Source organism: Mastigoproctus giganteus, chromosome 3, assembly GCF_048544385.1.
Source record: "Mastigoproctus giganteus isolate SK-2022 chromosome 3, ASM4854438v1, whole genome shotgun sequence".
Classification (NCBI taxonomy): domain Eukaryota; kingdom Metazoa; phylum Arthropoda; class Arachnida; order Uropygi; family Thelyphonidae; genus Mastigoproctus; species Mastigoproctus giganteus.
This window is the reverse complement of record NC_143577.1, coordinates 242099287-242120876: the sequence shown is the minus strand read 5'-3', so window position 1 is coordinate 242120876 and position 21590 is coordinate 242099287. Positions and strand designations below refer to the sequence as shown.

Genomic DNA, 21590 nt, shown 5'->3' with positions numbered 1-21590 from the left:
AAAGACAGATGTAGGATAGACGTGCGGAAATTTGCCTTTAGCCAGCAGGTGGTTGGTTGGCGGAACAGACTTCCATCCCTTGTCGTGGAAGTTGATAGCCTAAATAAGTTTAAGGCTCAGCTGGACAGGTATTTTGAACGAACAGAGGGGTGAAGTGGAAGTGGGGTTTTTTTTTTTTTTTTTTTTTGGCTGATGCTTTTTTTTCGGCTGCATAAGCTTGCTTTCTTGCATCAAATGGCTCTACTAATGCTAAGATATTACAAAGAAAGTGTACCATACTACAAGTACGAACCCCAGGCAGTACTAGAGACCCAAACAAGTTGTACTGTGGTCGGGCCATAATAACGGATAAGGCGATCCCGCACAACAGACCGGACATAATCCTTGTGGACAAGATGGAGAATTTAGCATTAGTATTAGCATTAGTAGAGGCATTTGATGCAAGAAAGCAAGCTTATGCAGCATCAGTCAAAAAAAAAAAAAAAAAACCCACTGCCACTTCACCCCTCTGTTCGTTCAAAATACCTGTCCAGCTGAGCCTTAAACTTATTTAGGCTATCAACCTCCACCACAAGGGATGGAAGTCTGTTCCACCAACCAACCACCCGCTGGCTAAAGGCAAATTTCCGCACGTCTATCCTACATCTGTCTTTCCTCAATTTGAATTTATGCCCTCTCAGGTGATTTTTCTGAACTAGAGAAAGAATCCCATCAGCATTGAGCATGCTTAAACCATTCAAGGCTTTATACACCTCTATCAGATCACCTCGCTGGTGCCTAGTCTCCAGACACTGTAATTTGCAAAACTTAACCTTTCTTCGTAAGAGCACCCCTTTGTTCCATTCACTAATCTTGTTGCCCTTCTCTGTACTCGTTCCAGCAGCTCTACATCCTTCTTGAAATGAGGCCTCCAGACCTGTATACAGTACTCTAGGTGTGGCCTGACCATTGCCTTATACAATGGAATAATCACCTCCTTATCCCTGCTGGAAAAATTCCTGTATATCATTGACAATACTCCATGAGCTACTCTTGCAGCCCGTCTGCACTGCTCAGAGAACTTCATATCTGCCTGCACAACCACCCTCAAGTCCCTTTCATTCTCTACCACTGTCAGTGTAGTACCACAGAGTTGATACGTTGCTCTGGGGTTACTGTTTCATTGCTCTGGGGTTAATGTAGTACTTTACATTTGTCAATGTTAAACTTCATTTGCCATCTCTCAGCCCATCTGCTCAACCTTTCCAGATCCTGTTTCAGCAGCATAGTGTCAGTAGTGTCCTCGACAACCCTGCCAACCTTCGTATCGTCTGCAAACTTGGACATTAAGCTTGATATACCATCATCAATATCATTTATAAATACAGAAAACAATAATGGACCCAACACCGAGCCATGAGGGACTCCTCTAATAACATTAGTCCACGATGAGCAATGTCCATTGATTTCCACTCTCTGTCTTCTCCCCCTCAACGACCCCTTTATCCATAGCAGCAATTTGCCTTCAATGTCACACTGCTCCAATTTGTGTAGCAGTCTTCCATGTGCAACAGTATCAAAAGCCTTTCTAAGATCCAAGTATATAATATCAAAATTATTCCCTGCATCCAGTTCTTTTGTGACTGCATCATAGTATCCAATCAAGTTGGTCAGGCAAGACTTCCCCTTAACAAAACCATGCTGTGTCCTAGCTATAACTGAAGTCTTGTCTAGATGATCCTGCAGTGCTTCTTTAACCAGTGCCTCCATTAATTTTCCGGGAACAGAAGTTAAACTCACAGGTCTATAATTACTTGTGTCAGCCTTTGATCCCCCTTTGTGAATTGGGGTCACATTTGCACATCTCCAGTCAATGGGTACCTCCCCTGAGTCCAAGGAAGCTCTCATAATTATGGCTAAGGGTTTGCTTACTTCCTTTGCTGCCTCCTTTAATATAAGTGGATAGATCCCATCCACCCCGGGTGCCTTTCTTGTGTTTATCTTCAACAGTTTCTCCTCCACTTTACTCCCAGTTATTTCAAGATTCTGTAGCTTACTGCTAGAGTTGAATACACCTCTGGCATTCCCCTTGCTGAATAACTCCTCACGTGTGAATGTCGATGCAAAATATTCATTTAGTTTGTTAGCAAACTTAGCAGGATCATCATCAGTTGACCCATTAATATCAAGTGGACCAATCTGATTCATCCCCTTCCTTCTAGAGTTTACATAAGTAAAGAACTCTTTGCTGTTTTTCTTTGCATCCCTTGCCAAGGATTTCTCGTAATCTGCCTTCGCCTGCCTAACCTCCTTTGTAACTTGGCTGCATATCAACTTGTATCTATCATAGGCTTCTGTGTCATGTGCTAATTTGTAAGTATCCCATGCATTTTTCTTCTCTGCCATATGCCTCATTAGTTCATCTGACATCCATTTTGGCCTAAACCTTGAACAATATTTCTTAGTTGGTATGTAAAGCCTAGTAGCTTCCTACTAGACTACCTACCTGATTGACATAGCGGTGCCGAACACTATCAATGTGCAGAAAACCCATGAGGAAAAAATTAGGAAGTACACGAACTTGAGACACGAGATCAAAGAGATGTGGCGTATGCAAGAAGTGTCAACCATCCCAATCATCGTGTCAACAACTGGTATAGCACCAAAGACTCTGCATAGCAGCCTAGCAGCAATAAGTCTCCCAGAGCACACGTACAAAGAACTTCAGAAAGTCGCCATCCTGAAAACCTGTAGGATAGCCAGAGATATCCTCGACTGACAGTAACAGCAGCCATTACAACCACCCTGTGTACTTGGTAGCAGTACCCGTCATGGAGTGGAAAAGGATACCTACCTGATTGACATAGCGGGGCCGAACACTAGCAATGTCCAGAAAACCCACGAGGAAAAAATTTTATGATATTATATTTTATTATATTATTTCTCCCAATCAGGGAGAACTAATATAAGAGCAACAACAATAATAATGATAATAAGTATTTTATTTTATTTATAGAAACCTATCATAATTACTTTGGTGGCGCTTTAATATGTGTTACTATTTTCGAAACATGTATCTGACATGTGCGTTTGTTATGTGTGATTATTATGGAGACTCTGCACGCAAAACCTTTGGGATATCGTTTAAATATCTTTTGTAAGAACATTGCTCCATCATCACAATGAACATATTTAAACTTCTTTCTATAGGTGCGAAGTTTGATTTCAAAAAATTTCAATCAGATGCTCAAAGGTTTGGGGTAAGTGTAATCGTAATAACTTATCTAATCGAAACTCAGTGGCGCGTTATACCTGTATGGAACCCAAAGCAAAATGGAATTTTGGGGGCACCCATCAACATTAATTAAATATTGAGTGACAAGAACACGGAGATCTGAACTTAGTTCAGCTTTCCGTGTTCTTCTGTTACTGAGTATTAAATGTTCTTACACTCTTTGGTTTTTTGTTTCTTACACTCGTTAAAATCAAAAAGTGCCGAATTATCCCGCTGCATTTTAGTTCTGCTTGGACATTCAGGCACAGTTCATTGACCTTGGCAGGTAGAAAGTTCAGTTTCCGATAAAAATCACTTAAAAACATTAGTGAGAAACAGCAACGAGTTTTTGAAGCAGTGATTTTGGTATCCCCATTCCCTGATCGGTGCTCTAGGCAGATGTCTTTTTTGCTTATAGGATAATGCGCCACTGCCGAAACTTGAAAGTAGCATGTATATATTAATATTGTCAGCGGTGATTTTCGTTATATGTTTCAACCTGCTATTTTATTCCACTGCATCAAATTTATTTTTAAATCCCGAAAACAATAAACAAATCGAGGAATAAACTCCCTACTTCTTTACTTTAAAAGGATGGTTAAGTGGGAGAAGACAGAGGGTGGTAATCAATGGGTGCTGCTCTTCGTGGACTAATGTTATTAGTGGAGTCCCACAGGGTTCGGTGTTGGGTCCACTGTTGTTTTGTGTATTTATCAATGATATTGATGAAGGTATATCAGGCTTAATGTCGAAGTTTGCAGATGACACAAAGGTTGGCAGGGTTGTTAATGACAGTAATGGCAGTGTGCTACTGCAACAGGATCTAGATAATTTGGGCAGATGGGCTAAGAAGTGGCAACTGAAGTTCAACCTTGACAAATGCAAAGTACTGCATATGGGTAGAAGTAACCCCAGAGAAACGTACCAACTGTGTGGTACTACACTTAAGGTGGTAGAAAATGAAAAAGACCTGGGAGTAATTGTGCAGTCAGATATGAAGTTTTCTGAGCAATGCAGACAGGCTGCTAGGGCAGGTCATGGGGTTTTGTCAATGATATATAGGAATTTTGCTAGCAGGGAAAAGGAGGTGATTGTCCCTCTGTATAAGGCAATGGTCAGGCCACGCCTTGAGTACTGCGTACAGGTCTGGAGGCCTCATTTTAGGAAGGATGTAGATTTGCTTGAGCGTGTACAGAGAAGAGCAACACGATTGGTGAGGGGAATGAAGGGATCCTCTTACCAAGAGAGGCTTAAGTTCTGCAAATTGCAGTGGCTGGAGACTAGGCACCTGCGCGGTGATCTGATTGAGGTCTATAAGGCCTTGAATGGGTTGAGCACGCTGAATTCTGATGGGATCCTCCCACTTGCTCAGAATACGAACCTACGGGGACATAAGTTCAAATTAAGAAAGGACAGATGTAGAATAGATGTGCGGAAATTTGCCTTTAGCCAGCGGGTGGTTAATTGCTGGAACAAACTTCCATCTGTCGTTGTGGAAGTTGATAGGTTAAATAAATTTAAGGAGGAACTGGACAGGCATTTGGAGGGAATGGTGTGATTTTTTTTTTTTTTTTTTTTTTTTTTTGGCTGATGCTGCATAAGCTCCTACACTTGCTTTCTTGCATCATGTGCCACTACTACTACTACTACTACTACTTTTGTGATGTTTTAAACAGTCCAGTTAGGCAAGTTTGGAGATGATAATGAAGGTTTGCAGGGTGATAGCAGTAGTAGTGGCATGTGATGCAAGAAAGTAAGTGTATGAGCTTATGCAGCATCAGCCAAAAAAAAAAATCACACCAGTTCCTCCTTAAATTTATTTAACCTATCAACTTCCCCAATGACAGATGGAACTTTGTTCCAGCAATTAACCACCCGCTGGCTAAAGGCAAATTTCCGCACATCTAATCTACATCTGTCTTTTCTTAATTTGAATTTATGCCCCCTTAGATTCGTGATCTGAACAAGTGGAGGGATCCCATCAGAATTCAGCGTGCTCAACCCATTCGAGGCCTTATGCACCTCAATCAGATCACCGCACAGGTGCCTAGTCTCCAGCCACTGCAATTTGCAGAACTTAAGCCTCTTTTGGTAAGAGGATCCCTTCATTCCCCTCACCAATCTTGTTGCCCTTCTCTGTACATGCTCAATCAAATCTACATCCTTCCTAAAATGAGGCCTCCAGGCCTGTACGCAGTACTCAAGGCGTGGCCTGACCATTGCCTTATAGTATTAATATTAGTATTAGTAATGGCCGCATGGTGCAAGAAAGCCTATGGCTTATGCTGCACCAGCCAAAAAAAAAAAAAAAATTATAAAAAAAAATAATAAATAAATAAATAATAATTAATAAAAGAAAAAGAAATTAAACCTATCATCCTATGCACTTCCCTGACCCGAAGGTACTATCCAGATGACCTTTGCATTTCCCCAAATACAGAGGGACAATCACCTCCTTTTCCCTGCTAGCAAAATTCCTATATATTATTGACAAAACCCCATGACCTGCCCTGCCAGCCGGTCTGCATTGCTCAGGAAACTTCATATCTGACTGCACAATTACTCCCAGGTCTTTTTCATTTTCTACCACCTTAAGTGTAGTACCACACAGTTGTTACATTTCTCCTGGGTTACTTCTACCCATATGCAGTACTTTGCATTTATCAAGGTTAAACTTCAGTTGCCACTTCTTAGCCCATCTGCCCAAATTATCTAGATCCTGTTGCAGTAGCACACTGCCATTACTGTCATTAAGAACCCCGCTAACCTTTGTATCATCTGCAAACTTTGAAACTAAGCCTGTTATACCTTCATCAGTATCATTGATAAATATACAAAACAACAGTGGACCCAACACCAAACCCTGTGGGACTCCACTAATAATATTAGCCCACGAAGAGCAGCACCCATTAATTACCACCCTCTGTCTTCTCCCACTTAACCATCCTTTTATCCACTGTAGCAACTTACCCTTAATACCATTCTGCTACAATTTGTACAATAGGCTTCCATGCGCAACAGTGTCAAAAGCTTTCCTGAAATCCAAATATATGATATCAAAATTATTTTTTGCATCCAGAAATAATGACAGAAATCAGGGTATGATGCTGCAACAAGATCTAGAATAGAAAAATTAGCCAGATGGGCTCAGAAGTGGCAGTTAAGGTTTAATGTTCTAAAAAAGCATGGTACTGTATATGGGAAGCAACAATCCCAGAATCACATACTAATTGGGTGAAAGAAAAAGAAAAGGGGGGGGGGGTAATTGTTCAGGGTGACTAAAGTTTTCTTAGTAGCATAGACAAGCTGCTAGGACGCTGCCAATGACATGTAGGAATTTTTCTGGCAGGGACAAGGTGATTGTCTTGTTTAAGGCAATGGTTAGGTTGCATCTTGAGTACTGCATACAGGTCTAGAATTGTCTAATTTTATGAAGGATGTGAATCTGTTGAAATGGGTGCAGAGAAGAGCAGTAAGCTTAGTCAGGAACACAAATGGGTAACTCTACCAAGAAAGACTTCAGTTCTGCAAATTTTAGCATCTGGAAACTAGGCACCTTATTGAAGTGTTTAAGGCCTTAAATGGATTAAGTAAATTAGATGGTATTCTAACTCGTGCTCAAACAACACAGATAGGGGGGTATAAATTTGAATTGACAAGGATGGTTGTAGGAGAGATGTGTGAAAATTTTTTGTTTTCAGCCAGAGCATGATTGACTGTTGGAAAAAAATTTCATTTGGTGTTGTGGAGGTAAATAGTTTAATTTAAGGAAGAATTAAGCAAATTATTAGAAGGGATGGAGAGATGAAATGGGTAGTATTTTTTTTTTTTTGGCAGACATTGTATAAGCTTTCTTTCATTATTTGTCATATGGCTTTTAGTATTATTAATACTAATAGCCATATGTCAGTGGTTATAATTATAATATAATTAATACTAGGTACGTTATAATAATATAATTAATACTAGGTACGTTATAATTAGTAATACTAATAGCCATACTTAATTGTTCTCTAGTGTTTTAGGCATTTATTATAAATAATTATCATTTTAAATTTGTATATTATCCTGTACAAATCATCATAGATTGAGATTCTCTAGGTCAATGGTTCCTAAACTTTTATCACTAGAGTCACATTTGTAGTTAAAAGACACTGTATTTGCTGCACATCTAAATATTTATTACCATTGAACTTAATATAATTTTTCTTAATCTTGTGACACACTTAAAAAATGGTTGCAACACACCAAAATTCCAGGGCACATATTTGGAACCACTTGGTTATCCCAATAAACCTGCTTTGTTCCTACAGTTAAGAATAAAAATTTTCTCTATGTGTATATCTAAGGTTTGAATAAATTACATTATTTAGGAAATGTGTTTTTTATTGTCTTGGCCTGCAGGTATATGGTTTTATAATAGTGTTTGTCTGTATGTACATGTGTGTATGTGTATATACAGTATATATCCCTAATGTATTTTTTTAGTTGAAAAAGAATACTCCTACATCAGAAGAAGTAAGAAAAGATTCAGAATATTGCAATATAGGTGAAAATGATAAAGATTACTCATCATTAGCCAATTTAGATGTGTGCTCTGACACAGAACAAGATGCAGAGGACAAAAAATCACCTTTGGAGGAGTTTAAAATTCCAGGTATTTTATTGTTAAAAATAGTATAAAACTTTATAGTTCATATCTGAACTATAAAGTAAGCATATGCACATAATGTATGTATGAAAATATGTTTGCATTAGACTTCCAACCAATTTTGAGGTATTTCTGTTCTGTATTCTTATATTTCAATAATTCTTATTTGCTAAAGCTTACTTACTAATTCTTACTTGCTAAAGTTGAGTAACTCATTTTAAGATCAAATTGAAAAAAAAATAATAATAATAAATAAAATAATTGTGAATATTTTATTTATTGTTATATGGTTATTATAGATCATGTTTTTAAATTCTTAGATACAATTTATATGTTGATAAATCATGCTTCAATTTGTTTATAAATTCAGATTTTATGTTGAAATAGATAATATTATTGCTTTCAGTTTAAAATTTTTAAAACTATTTTTAGATAGCATATCATCTGATCAAGTAGAAAGTAATGAGTGTGATATTCCTCTTTTGGGATTACTTACTTCTTCCACCACAAGTTTGTCAAAACTTCAAAAGAAGAAAAAGACAAAAGAAAAGCTAGCTCAAATGAAACAAGAACAGGTTAGTGATTTTTATTAGCTTGAACCTTATAAGCCAGTGGTTTTTATGAGTGATTTTTATGAGCTTGAATTGCCTTATAAGGCAGTGGTTTCCAAATTGTGGAGCATGTTCCCATGCCTATGGAGACATGCTGAGAAAACAAAAAACTATTTAAAAATTTATGTTGTGAAATTAAATTAATTATCTTTAGTTTTTGGTAAAATATCACTTTAAAAAGACTTATCTTGAATAGAACATTCTGCAAAATTTAGCAAATAATTTAATATAACAGTATATAGTTAATAAGAAAAGTTATAATAAGCACGATAAAATGTGAAATTCTTTCTTTTAAAAAAGAATTTCACATAACTTGAAAGAGTTTTAAATAAACATGATAAGACATTGTTTTCTGGTAATTGTTCCAACTTTCTTTTGTTTAGTAGTTTAGAACAATGGTTCACAACTTTGTTTTTTAAAATGTGACTCACCTAAACTGTAAAAAAAAGCTGTGGTCCGTCATTTTAGAAGTTGTCTTTATGGACATTGAAGAATTTATTGCTTTGGCTTCTTTCAATTTTTCATATCCAACTATAACTATAATTAACAAAAAAAAGTGCTTGCTTGCCTATCAATAGACATATTTTATTTAATACACAATTTTATATACTTCAAATTATAAATTACAAAAAAATTACTATCTGATAAAAAAATATCTGATAAATATGATACAGTATGTTGTTACATATGATAAATATGATACAATATGTTGTTACATATTGTATCATATTTTACTTTTATGCAATTCTTTTGCATTATCAAAAATTTTGTGAACTACCCTGATTTTTTTGATTATATTAGTCCATTAGCATTAGCATTACTAGTGACATATGATGCAAGAAAGCAAGCTTATACAGCATCAGTCAAAAAAAAAAAAAAAAACACTTCCCATTTCACCTATCCATTCCCTCCAATATTTGTCTTGCTTTTCTTTGAATTTATTTAAGTTTATCTTGTTTTTCTTTGAATTTATTTAAGTTTATCTTGTTTTTCTTTGAATTTATTTAAGTTATCAACTTCCACAACAACAGATGGAAGTTTGTTTCACAATCAACCACTCACTGGCTAAAGGCAAACTTCCACACATCTATTCTGCAACTGTTCTTCTTAAGTTTGAATTTATGTCCCCCCTGTGTACTTAGTTTGAGCAAGAGGAAGAACACTATCAGAATTGAGCAAGCTTTTTGACCGCATTGTAGTATCCAATCACATTGGTCAGACAAGATTTCCGCATGTTGTGTTTGAAGTATAACTGTAGCCTTGTCTAGATGATCCTGCATTACTTCTTTAACCAGTGACTCCATTATTTTCCCTGGACCAGAAGTTAAACTAACAGGTCTGTAACTACTTGTGCCACCATTTGATCCCACTTTGTGAATTGGGGATATATTTTCACATTTCCAGTCCACTAGATCTCCCTTAAGGATGCTCTTATAATTATGGCTAAGGATTTGCTTACTTCCTTTGCTGCCTCCCTTAATATAATTGGATAGATCCAATCCACCCCAGGTTCCTTTTTTTTGTTTAACTTCAACAATTTGAAGTTCCATTTTTCTCTCAGTCATTAAAAAATCATTTAGCACCCTGTTAGATTTTGTTAAATGTCTGGTCTACACTTTCCTAAAGAATTCCTCATGTGCAAATGTAGATGCAAAATACTCATTCAGTTTGTGAGCAACCTGAGAAGGATCATCAACAGTCAAACTATCGATATCAAGTGGATCAATTTGATTCACCCCTTCCTTTTAGTGTTTATATAAGTAAGAAAGTCTACTGTTTTTCTTTGCATCCTCCAAGGCACGATTTGGCCATAGTAGCCCTTGCAACAAAAAAAAAAAAAAAAAAAACTACCAACAACAGCATCTTTGCATCCTTCATCAAAGATTTTTCATAATCTGCTTTCACTTGCTTGACCTCCTTTGTGACTTGATTACACACTAGTTTATATCTACCATAGACTCCTGTGTCGTCTGATAATTTATATGAATCCCATGCATTTTTCTTCCCTGCCACGAGTCTCATTAGTTCATCTGCCATCCATTTAGGCCTAAACCTTGAACAGTATTTCTTAGTTGGTATGAAAAGACTAGTAGCTTCTGTGATTAATTCCTTGAGTGCTTCCCATTTAAAATTTGTTGTGTGTGACATTGTTAGTTAATCTCACTGTATAGAATTTAAAAACTGTCTGAGACTACTGTAGTCACCTTTACGAAAGCAAAAACCCTTCCCTTTATCCTTGATGGTAGATACATCTTTAAGTAAATTGCACATCAGTACACTGATCACTGCCACCTTATTAATTCTTAATGCATGAATAATTCCTGCTGATAATCAGATCATGAGTTTTACTCCCTCTGGTTGCCTCTATAACATGCTGCTGTAGAAAACAGTTATTCAGTAAATCTCCAGAAAAGTCTTGATAGTGTATGAGTGACTAACCCACAAGTTCCAGTTAATATTTGGAAAATTAAAATCTCTTATTATAAGACATTCTGATTTACTGGCCTAATCTGTTTCTCTGTGGAGTCGTTCATTGTACTCACCAGAGTTATTAGACCCGTAACACACTCCTATTCTCATTTTTGCTTTCCCAGTGCTCCTGTCACACCAAACTGACTCAGCATTGCACTGGCCACCCATGTCAACTGGATGCACTGCCTTAGATTTTATGTGCTTCTTAAATAAGAGCATAATCCCTCCCATCCTGTCTGTCCTTTCTATATACATTGTACCCTACATATTCAAATTCTGAAACCCTTATATCTGAGTGACAACATGTCTCTGATATCCCAACAATGTCTGCATTTGATGTCTTCACCAGACTCCATATTCATTAAATTTATTTACTATGTTCTTAGCATTGCTGTACATGCAAGTATACATGCAACTGTTATTACTCTTTTTCCTGATGACTTCCAGCAGCCCTTGAAATCTCCATCACCTTGCTTTCCAGGCCACTACTCATTCCAATAGAAGCAGTGCAAGAATCAGTTTCACCTCTGCACGTGGCTATTGTTAATCTATTAGTCTGTGTATGCCCCCTAAGCTAGCTGTTTTCCAACCCATCTAACACTGCCTTGATTGCATCAGCAAATATTCTTGCACCTTAAGCATATTCCTTCCCTGTAGAAGCACAGACCAAGCTGAAAAAAATTCTACCTCATGAACCCTGCACAATCTCTCCAGGGTTGAATTGATTGACAGGGCTCTTAGAAACTACTTAGAAGCCTCATATATTCCTTCCTGTTATGTCTGGGCAGAATTGCTGACAGTTTCATATTTACCTTAACTCACGACTTTTTTCCAACATTGCCTTGTACTTGTTAAGTATGTCAGCAGATCTACTCTTAATGTCATTGGTGCCAGCATATACATCAATAGCAATTAATTTGGCTCTACGAATAATAATGTTGCACGTTACATATCACATAATGAATTTAAGTTATTAAAACACATATGTGTTGCCATAATTATAGTTTATAAGCCTCTTCTAATACTGATTACACCACTACAGAACTACTTATAAACCTTTAAGTATCTCCTATATATATATCAGTATTAAAACGATGGCCCACAGTGGTTCAGTTATGATTATATTAGTCTATTTCTTATTTTTTTCAGATCCAGGATGTATAAATAACTGTCTTTGCTTGAGAGCAAACATCCTTTATAGTTGATAATGCAAGGATTTTACATTTATAATATGAAATGATATAAAATTTTGTTTTACCTTTATAATATATAATTATGGGAAAGGGATTTTCAGATTAAAGCTTCTGTGCTCAACAGTATTCTGTAATTTTGCTTTCCTTGGTGTTTATTCCAGTCTGATATATTCCTCAAGGTCTCTGAGTACCCTCTTTTTGCTTGCTGTTATAATTCACCAGTATAGGAGGCGGCCACATTGGCAGTCAAGCCCCTTTGATTGGAGGTGGGAGGTTCTTGTAAGGCTAGCATTTCAGCATTTGTTTTATTTTCTTACTCCTCTTGGGAAACAAGGTAGTCGTGTTGCCAGGGATGAATGGAATGAAGGTGTTCTTGTTATTCTACAGTAGAGGGGGAAGGGATACTGAGCTGCTGTGTTTCTGATAATTTTATTGTAGAATTTGGATGTTTATCTATTATTCTTGGGGCTAGTATTAGTATTGGCAAATTATGCAAGAAAGCAAGCTTATATAGCATCAACCAAAAAAAAAAAAAAAAACTTCCCACATCACCTGTCCATTCCCTCCGATTATTTGTATAGTTCTTCCTTGAATTTATTCAAACCACCCACTTCCACAACAGATGGAATTTTGTTCCCATAATAAACTACTGTGGGTGATTTTCTGAGCAAGAGGAAGAATCGTATCGGCATTGAGTATGCTTGATCCATTCAAAGTTTTAAACACTTCAATTGCAGAATTGAGGCCTATCTTGGTAATAGCTCACCAATCTTGATGTCCTACTCTGCACCTGTTTCAGCAGTTTTATATCCTTCCTAAAATGAAGCCTGCAGACCTGTATGCATTACTCAAGATATGACCTGATTATTGCCTTGCTATGGGATAATCACCTCCTTATCCCTGCTAACAATATTTCTATATATCATTAATAAAACACCATGAGCTGCCCTGGCAGCCTGTCTGCACTGCTCAGAGAACTTCATATCTGATTGTGCAATTAGCCCAAAGTAATTGTGCATTCAGGTGAGTGAATTGAGGTGAATGAATAGCTTATTTTTTGATGTACACCTCCATCTCTAACCTCATCAGGTTGCTGAAAAAGCCAATAAATTACTACTGTAACCAAGCCAAATATTATATGAGATTCCTCTTTTATTATGCTAAAATAAAAAAAAAAAGTACATTCTGTGTATGGATAGAAGAAATATTGTTTAAAAATTTTTGCAGTGACTTTTTTAATGTTTATTCTATTGAAACAGCTGATAGTGACCCTTAATCAGAGGAATATCTGAGTATATTATAAGCTTTCAAAAATTATAATACTGCTAGTAATAATGAAAATGACACAAGTATAACATCCGTTTTTTTTTTTATTTTGAACTGTATACTTTTTTTGTGAATCATTAGAGAAAATCAAAAAAGTTTAAAAAAAATTAAGAGTTTGCCATATATTTTTTTATTATATTTCTTATTAAGATTGAGTTTACCACATTCAAATTTTGTTTGTGAAAGACCCCATGAATTTTATTTTCTTAAAAGTAATTAAATTAATTTTGTTTTATTTTTTATGTGTATAAGATCTTAGTACTGAATTTAAATAACATGAATCCTTTATAGGTGAACCATTTTCGTAAGCAACATCGCATTTACGTTTGGGGTTCAGATGTTCCAGATCCACTGGCAACATTTGAGCACTTGGAAAAGGAATATCACATTAGTCCTGTTCTGTTAACCAATATACAAAAAGCTAATTTTCATCAGCCAACCCCCATTCAGATGCAGGCTATTCCATTGATGCTGCATGTAAGTGGGTATTGTTATTTTATTTTATTTTTTTTGTAAGGTTACTTTTATCTAAGAAATATGCATAGAATTAAATCGAGAAATATTAACATAAAAATGAAATATGCTGATATATTTTCTCTATTTTTTTATGCTATTTTTGCTGTAAAATTGCATATCTTTAATATACCCATGTTAACAAAATATGTAATTATTTTTAATCAAATTATTATGATTAAAATCTCAGTTTAAACTGAATAAAGTTTAAACTTAAACTTTAAACTTGGTTAAGTTTAAACTTAACCAAGATGAAAATCCAAATGAGCAGAGCACAAAACTCATTTTTCAAATCTTGGACACTCACAAATCCATGATGGTCTCTCTTCTCAATGAAAGTAAAAAAATCAGATTGGAAAACGTGCAGTTGCGTGAATTTTACTACAGAAAATTTCAGATTTGACAGTTCTTATTCGAAACTCCAGCAGATCATTAAATCCTACATACAATTGGACAAAACACATGGAAAATTCTACTTTCCAGCCAACCCCTGCTCCTGTTGCAGAAGCCACTTACACATCTATTATAAAGCAATCTCCATACCCTCCAGTATATGCTCCTGTCGCTAGTCAGTCTCAGAAAACATCTGAGCATGTCAATCAAACTGCAAATCCACTCCTAGAAGATGTCATTTCCTCAAGGCGACGAACAGATCTCATCAGAAGACAGCGGAATCTATCTGCCTCTAATCACATAGGCAGACGTTGACATCCTCCTCCTGTTGTGGGAACAGCCACAACTCTAAAATCAGAGCAATCCCCAGAACCAAAAGTTCGACCAGGGGTATTTTTGTCTCGAGACTCAAACCCCAACTCTGTGATAGAGAAGTAGAGCAGCACATCAGAACTCAACTGCAGATAGAAGCAAAGGTAATAAAAATGATTTCTAAACATGAATCGTACAGCTCTTTCTACATTCAATGTCAGCAAACAGACTTTGATGAATTACTGAAAGGCTACTGCTGGTCTGTGGGAACCATCATTCGGCCTTTCTATGGACGACCCCCTCTTCCTGGTCATAGGTTACCAGCTAGTGACTTAGCCATTGAAACAAGTGAGCATGAATGACAATCCATGCATTTTTCAGATATTCAGGAATCTCTACAGGAAATAACATCTACAAATGATTCATCTTTATCTTCAGCCTAGCAGAATTTGAATGACACTAACTCTTGTGAAAACATCTTTCTACCCTGTCACTTGCCAACAATTAAGCCAAATAACTTATGCCTTACTGCAGCATCAAATGATGCAATTACTGTATTCTATATGAGTGCATGCAGTCTTGTAAAACATAATGATGAAATCCTCACTCAACTGACATCATGGAATCTGCATCCAGACCTGATGGTTTTTACTGAGACTTGGTTCTCTCCTGAGGTTTCAATCCAAATTCCAGACTACACTCTTTTTCACAGTTGCAGAGGTGATTCAAAAGGTGGTGGAGTTGTTATTTATGTTCATAGTTATCTGCGATGCTCTGCCTTTCCTATCTCAAATCTGCCTGATCAAGCTTGTGAACTCACTTTTATCCGCATTGCCTCTTTGGTGATCGGGTGTCTATACCAACCTCCCTCAGCTTCAGTTAACAGCTTCCTTGTAACTCTTGACAATACTCTACCTCATTTCACAAGCAAATGATTGGTGACTTTAATATTAACATTCTTCAAAGCTCTTCTTCTCAGGTGCAAGACCTCCTAGATGTCATTACTTCAAATGATTTCTCTGTTCTTATTGATGGAGATATCCCAACTAGAATGGGAGAATCCCACAATTCCCTTCTTGACTTTGCAATTGGGGAATGCTCTCTCATGTATGCAATACTTCATACAACTATTTCGGATCATCGTCCCATTAAGATGGGACGTGATCCGAATGGGATGAATTGAAAACGTGGGATGGAGTGCTTGCTACAAGTGATCCTGAAATTGCAACGAACTGCTTTTTTAATCATATTCTAAATAGCTATGAAAAATACGTGTCATATATCAGGTGCCCAAGGAATAAAAAGGCCACCAGTCCAAGAGGGAAAAAATGCCGTTCATCTCAAACAAGATTTGTAATATGTTAAAGAAAAGAGACAACCTTACAAGAATTGCTAGAGCAACAGGAATCGAGGCAGATAAAATTAAATACATAAGTACAGAAACAAAGTCACTGACTGCATTTGGTCAGAGAAAAGAAAATACTATAGTTCTCAACTTACAGGTATCATAACAAGCAAGAAAAAATGGACAGTTTTGAACAAACTGTTACCGGGAAGGAAACTGAAATCACGGAGCTACGTTGGAGATCTAGTTGAAGAGGTACTCATTTCAGATGATGAGCTAAAAGTTACTGCCTTCTGTAACCACTTTATATCAAGTGGGAATAACTTCTTTCAAGACAAACTTGACTTCAGGGACAATGAAATGAGAGAATCTGCTGAGTACTCAATCAGAAACTCTTTTTTTCTTGCTCCCCTCTCCGATCAAGAGATTTCAGAGGCAGGGAATCAATTGAAAGAAAAGCCCCTGGCTTTGATGAAATATCTCCTTCTCTGCTGAAAAAGGTCCTTAGCTCAATTCTTATGCCGCTGAAGTATATATTCAATCTCTTCTTTCAATCTGATAAATTTCCTTCTCAACTCAAAAAAAGCAATAATCATCCCTGTTCCAAAGGGAAATCATTGTAACTCTATTAACAACTTTCGCCCAATAGCTCTATTCTCAGTTTTTGTAAAATTATTCGAAAAAATTCTTCATAGCAGACTCGTGGGTTTTCTTGAAGAAAATCAGCTCATCCATCAACAACAGTATGCTTATCGCTCTAAAAGATCCACTGACCTTGCAATTGATGACTTCTGCTCAAGGATCATTGATAGTCTTGAAAAGGGTCACTATGCTATAGCACTGTTTCTTGACTTATCTAAAGCTTTTGATTGCATAAACCATAATATTCTACTTAAAAAACTCAATAATCTTGGCTTGAGAGGGAAAATTAACCTTCTCCTTGAAGACTACCTTACTGATCGGCCGTTTGTCCTAAGAACAAATCACTCATACTCTGACATCTGTTATTTCTCCAGGGGAGTACCTCAAGGCTCACTTTTTGGACCTATCCTATTTGTTCTTTACATCGATGAATTTCTCTCTCTTCTTCCATCTTCTCACCTAGTAGCGTATGCCGATGATATTTCCATCCTGATCACAGATAAAGACCCTAATCAGCTTCAACTCAAAATCTCTGCCTTGCTCTCTGTGATGCATAGTTGGCTTCAAAAGAATCAGCTTATACTGAATCCAGAAAAATCAAAATACATGGTGTTTAGAACGAAAAACAAATCACTAAATATTGATTTAGACGTAACATACAAAGAAAAACAACTTGAAAGGGTGAATGAAACCAAGTTTCTCAGAATCTGGCTAGATGATAAGCTAAGTTGGGCAAAACAAATGATAACCCTACAAAAGAAAACTTCGTCACTAGCGGGAATACTCGCCATGGCCTCTGCCTGGATGTCTCCTTCCCTTCTCAGACTAGTATTCCTTTCTTTAATTCAGCCACACCTCACCTATGGAATTATCTCATGGGGTACTACCAGTCAAGAAAACCTTGCGAGAATCAACTCCATTCTTAATCGATGCGTTAGTTCAATTCGCATCGGTTAGTTTGAGATACAAGGAAGTGAGACTCCTCAGCATCTACCAGCTGCTACAGAAAGCTGAGGCAGTCTTTGTTTACAATACATGGAAGACATCAGAGTTTCCCCCTCTCTTCAGATCCTTTTTCATAACCATAGATGAAGAAGAAATATCATACAATCTAAGAAATGAAGCCAACCTGAAGATTCCGGTTTTCAGAAAAGCCATAGGTCAGAAAAGTATAAAATACAGAGATGCTAAAACCTGAAACAAACTTCCTGCAAAAATCAAAGATGTCACTTCACTAAATCAATTCAAGAAACTACTAATTGAACACATCACCAGAGACGTCTGATTCAAATTACCTTCCACTCAACTCCTGGATTTTAAAAACACCAACATGGAAATAATGTGCAAATGTTAAAGGAAGCAGTTGCCAAATAGTTTGTAAATTTCGGTGCAGTCATTTCATCATTTTTTTTCTCCTCATTTAATTGTAAAAATGTTTGCAGTGATGTTATAAGTAGTGATGTTTTTCGAAGTCTTCTATACAAAAATCTCCAATTTATTTATGTCTTTTCTGTTGAACATTACCTGTACAGTTTCAGAACTGTATATTTTTCAATTGTATATTTGTATATTCATTGTCTTTTTAAGGGAACACACCCTAAAAAGCCATTGGCTTATGTGTTCTCCCTCCCTTTTTGCTGTTATCTCCCAAAAAAGTGTAACATAAAATAGGGATAAATAAATTATTATTATTAAAAGCACTGAGAAATGCAGTATACGAAATACAAAAATAATTCCAATTGTAACCCATTGGCTTTCCATCAGTGTCCAATAAGCTGTAATGGGATTAAACAGAAAATTACTCTTAATATATAGACCTGTAGCTTAGCTGAATTAGGCACAAAAATAAAGTTATATTTGTATTTTTGTGTATCCGATCTGCAGCAGGATTTCTCAACTTTTTCCTAGATAGCACCGCTGCTATAGAAAGAGGTTTAAAACATGCTGGAGAGTGCTTTATAACCTCAAGGATATAAAGCACTCTTAGGTTATGAAAATGAGATCTAATACATCTGCACGAATAGCTGTGTCCCATTTATGGATATGAATGATGGTTTGCTAGGACTATCTGCAATCTGTGGTTCGTGTAATATTCGATTTTAATTGCTCACATACATTTTGCTTTAGCTATTATTTTATATTCGTTGTTTTTATTTTTTGTCTAGAGAAGAGAAGTCTTGGCTTGTGCTCCAACAGGTTCGGGAAAGACTGCTGCGTTTCTTATACCAGTTATTCATCATTTAAAGGTAAGCATTTAAAATTAAAAAATAATCAGAATAATATTTATTTTTATCTTTGGAATTGCCCATTCAATTTGTTTATTGAGGGCATTCAAATTAACATACAAATGACCTTATGGTATATTTATCAATATTTATTTGAAAGTTTTATATAATCCTGAACTTCCCTGTATTTTCTGTTTTTCTCTCCATTTTTCAAATTTTTATCAGTGCTGTTTAATACAAATTTCTTTTTGTGTGTTCCTTTGTTATTTTTTTTATCACAGGTTTTATCACAGCCTTTGAAAAGGGCTGAAAGGTTACTTACAAATTTTGGGTTGTCAAATTTGTAAATAACCTTTTTTTCCTGGACAGTTATTGTACATAATTTAAGTAAAAATGTTGTGTGGGTTGCTCAGCCTGTTTCCATATAAAAAAAAAAAAAAAGAGGAGAAAATTTGAAACTTACATCTCTTGTGATTATTTCTGTTAATAGCCAGTAAATATGAGTCAATGAATATGTCTCTCCAGTCCACAAAGGTGGTGGTGCTGCTAAAGTGGAGTGAGATAAATATGGGCCAGTGAATTTAACTTCTGTGGTGGTTAAGGATGTGATTCAGGACCATCCAACAGGAATGGTGTCTTGAATGGATTCCAGCATGCATGTATTAAGGAGACTGGTCATGCCTGACCAGTCTGGTAAATTACTATGATATAGTTATTAAACAACTGGATGCAGATAACAATTTCAACGTTATATATCTAGACTTTAGTAAAGCTTTTGATACCATCTCTCATGGAAGGTTCTTATATAATGATGCAAGCAAGCAACCATTATAAAATCAAGACAATCCTCATAATCTTTAAGTTGTATTTGTGAAAATTATGTAACTGAATTCATCACTGGTGAATAAAAGTGAGGAATTTGAATGTAGAATACCATGTGCAGTGCATTCTTGAATTACATTTCCCAACAGAACTCATCAGTGTACACGGTATCTGTTTGAAACTGTGATCTGTACTCTGAATAATTTAGCTTCATTCATACATCAAAAAATGGTGCTGATAGTGAATTTACAAAATAAGTGAAGTTACAGAGCTGGAAATTATTATGGACTTTTGAAATATTGCTGTTTAGGTTGCCAGTACAGTTGAACCTCCCAAACTTGGCAGTCTGTTATGTGGGACCACCCATTTTCAGGCTGTGTTTAGGGAAAATGAGTGAATCTGGAATCAGATTGTACATTTATCAATGCGTTGCATAACAACTGATTGTTCAGAGTTTGTGATTTTGCCTCATAGAAATAAATTTTTGATGCACTAAAATGACATTGAAAAATTTGCTAGGTCATGGAATGTCTTAATTGCTATTCGTGGACAAATTTAGCAATCCCTTGATAATAATTATTGAATTACTCTCTTTCTGAATTTCATGAATCATATGTGAGGCATTAGACTAAGGTAAACAATTCTCTAAACAAGTTTATGGAATGTTTTTAGAACTTTTTGATTGTTGCTTGTAAACAAATTCCACACAGCAGCTTTCATCCATTTGTTTGCTAATAGGCCACCAAAAAGAAAATTAAGTATTGCAGAGTTGTAGCCTTTCAAAATGTCTATGCAGGTTCTTATATATTGTGAAAAAGAATGTATTGTGTGAAACTCTTCTCTTCTTTTGTTTTTTCAAAATATACTGTAATGTATGTATATTTTGGAAGAGGAAATAATGCTCTTTACTTTTACTGTTCTAAACAGTATGTTCTGTACTTTACCTTTCTCTCTCTCTCTCTCAAAAAAAAGGCTAAGCTGTACAATACTATGTATAATCAGTTTCAGTACAGAAATGTAATATTTTAGTGGCTTTTTTATGACTATACAGGCACTCCCCGGCTTACATAATACTTGACTTATGGAAATTCAACTTTTTGTAAGTTTTTGCCGGTCGGTACAAAACTGTGGAAATGTATTTTGCATCCCGTAGGAATAAATGAAGGTATCGTGAAAATATCGTAATGTGAACCAATAGCACGTTTTTTTTTGGTAATTTGTTTGAAGACCTCGGAAGTTGAAATTTTTGCTATATAACTAAGCTATTTATCTCTCCAAAAGATCATTTTTATAATGGAAATTGCACTACCCTTTCATCGTTATCATGTTTCCCTTATAAGAATCAATTTTGAACATCTTTGTGATATTTTCCTAAAACACATTTCTGGAGATCACTGCTATAAAACAATAAAAACAATTTGCACTTTCCGGTTTATTGGGCTTTTTGTTAGCGCAATCTCTTATAAAAATGGATAGTAAACTCGATCTTATTGCATTTGTGATAATACCGATAACTGGAATTCTGTGGGTTTTTACGATACCGTATTATGGTAAAATGAGTTCCCCTTCACTGAAATCTTCAGTTATATATAAAAAACATAAATAAATTTTCAGAATCTTCTCTTCATTCCTATTTACTTATTACAATGGTGAAGGGAAAGGGGCCAACAGAAAGTGCAATTGCTGGCAGTGCTAGGAAACAAAACAAAATTGATTTAGAAATGAAGATGATTAATTAAGAAGTACGAAGCAGGACAAAGTTTGTCATCTATTGCATGGAATTAGATCTCGCTGCTTCAACAGTGAATATTATTTTAAGGGACAGTGTGCAT

At 35.9% G+C, this 21590-nt stretch overlaps 1 protein-coding gene across 1 annotated transcript in view; it reads left to right on the top strand.

Annotated features, from left to right (window-relative positions):
- Positions 1-3158: 3158 nt before the first annotated feature.
- ais (DExD-box helicase 52) overlaps positions 3159-21590 on the top strand; it is a 58534-nt gene continuing 40102 nt past the window's right edge. The window contains exons 1-5 of the mRNA XM_090370370.1: positions 3159-3239; positions 7742-7910; positions 8337-8479; positions 13798-13983; positions 18877-18957. Coding sequence (XP_090226496.1) covers positions 3162-3239; positions 7742-7910; positions 8337-8479; positions 13798-13983; positions 18877-18957 — 657 coding nt within the window. The 5' untranslated portion in view covers positions 3159-3161. The remainder of the gene's footprint in view (positions 3240-7741; positions 7911-8336; positions 8480-13797; positions 13984-18876; positions 18958-21590) is intronic.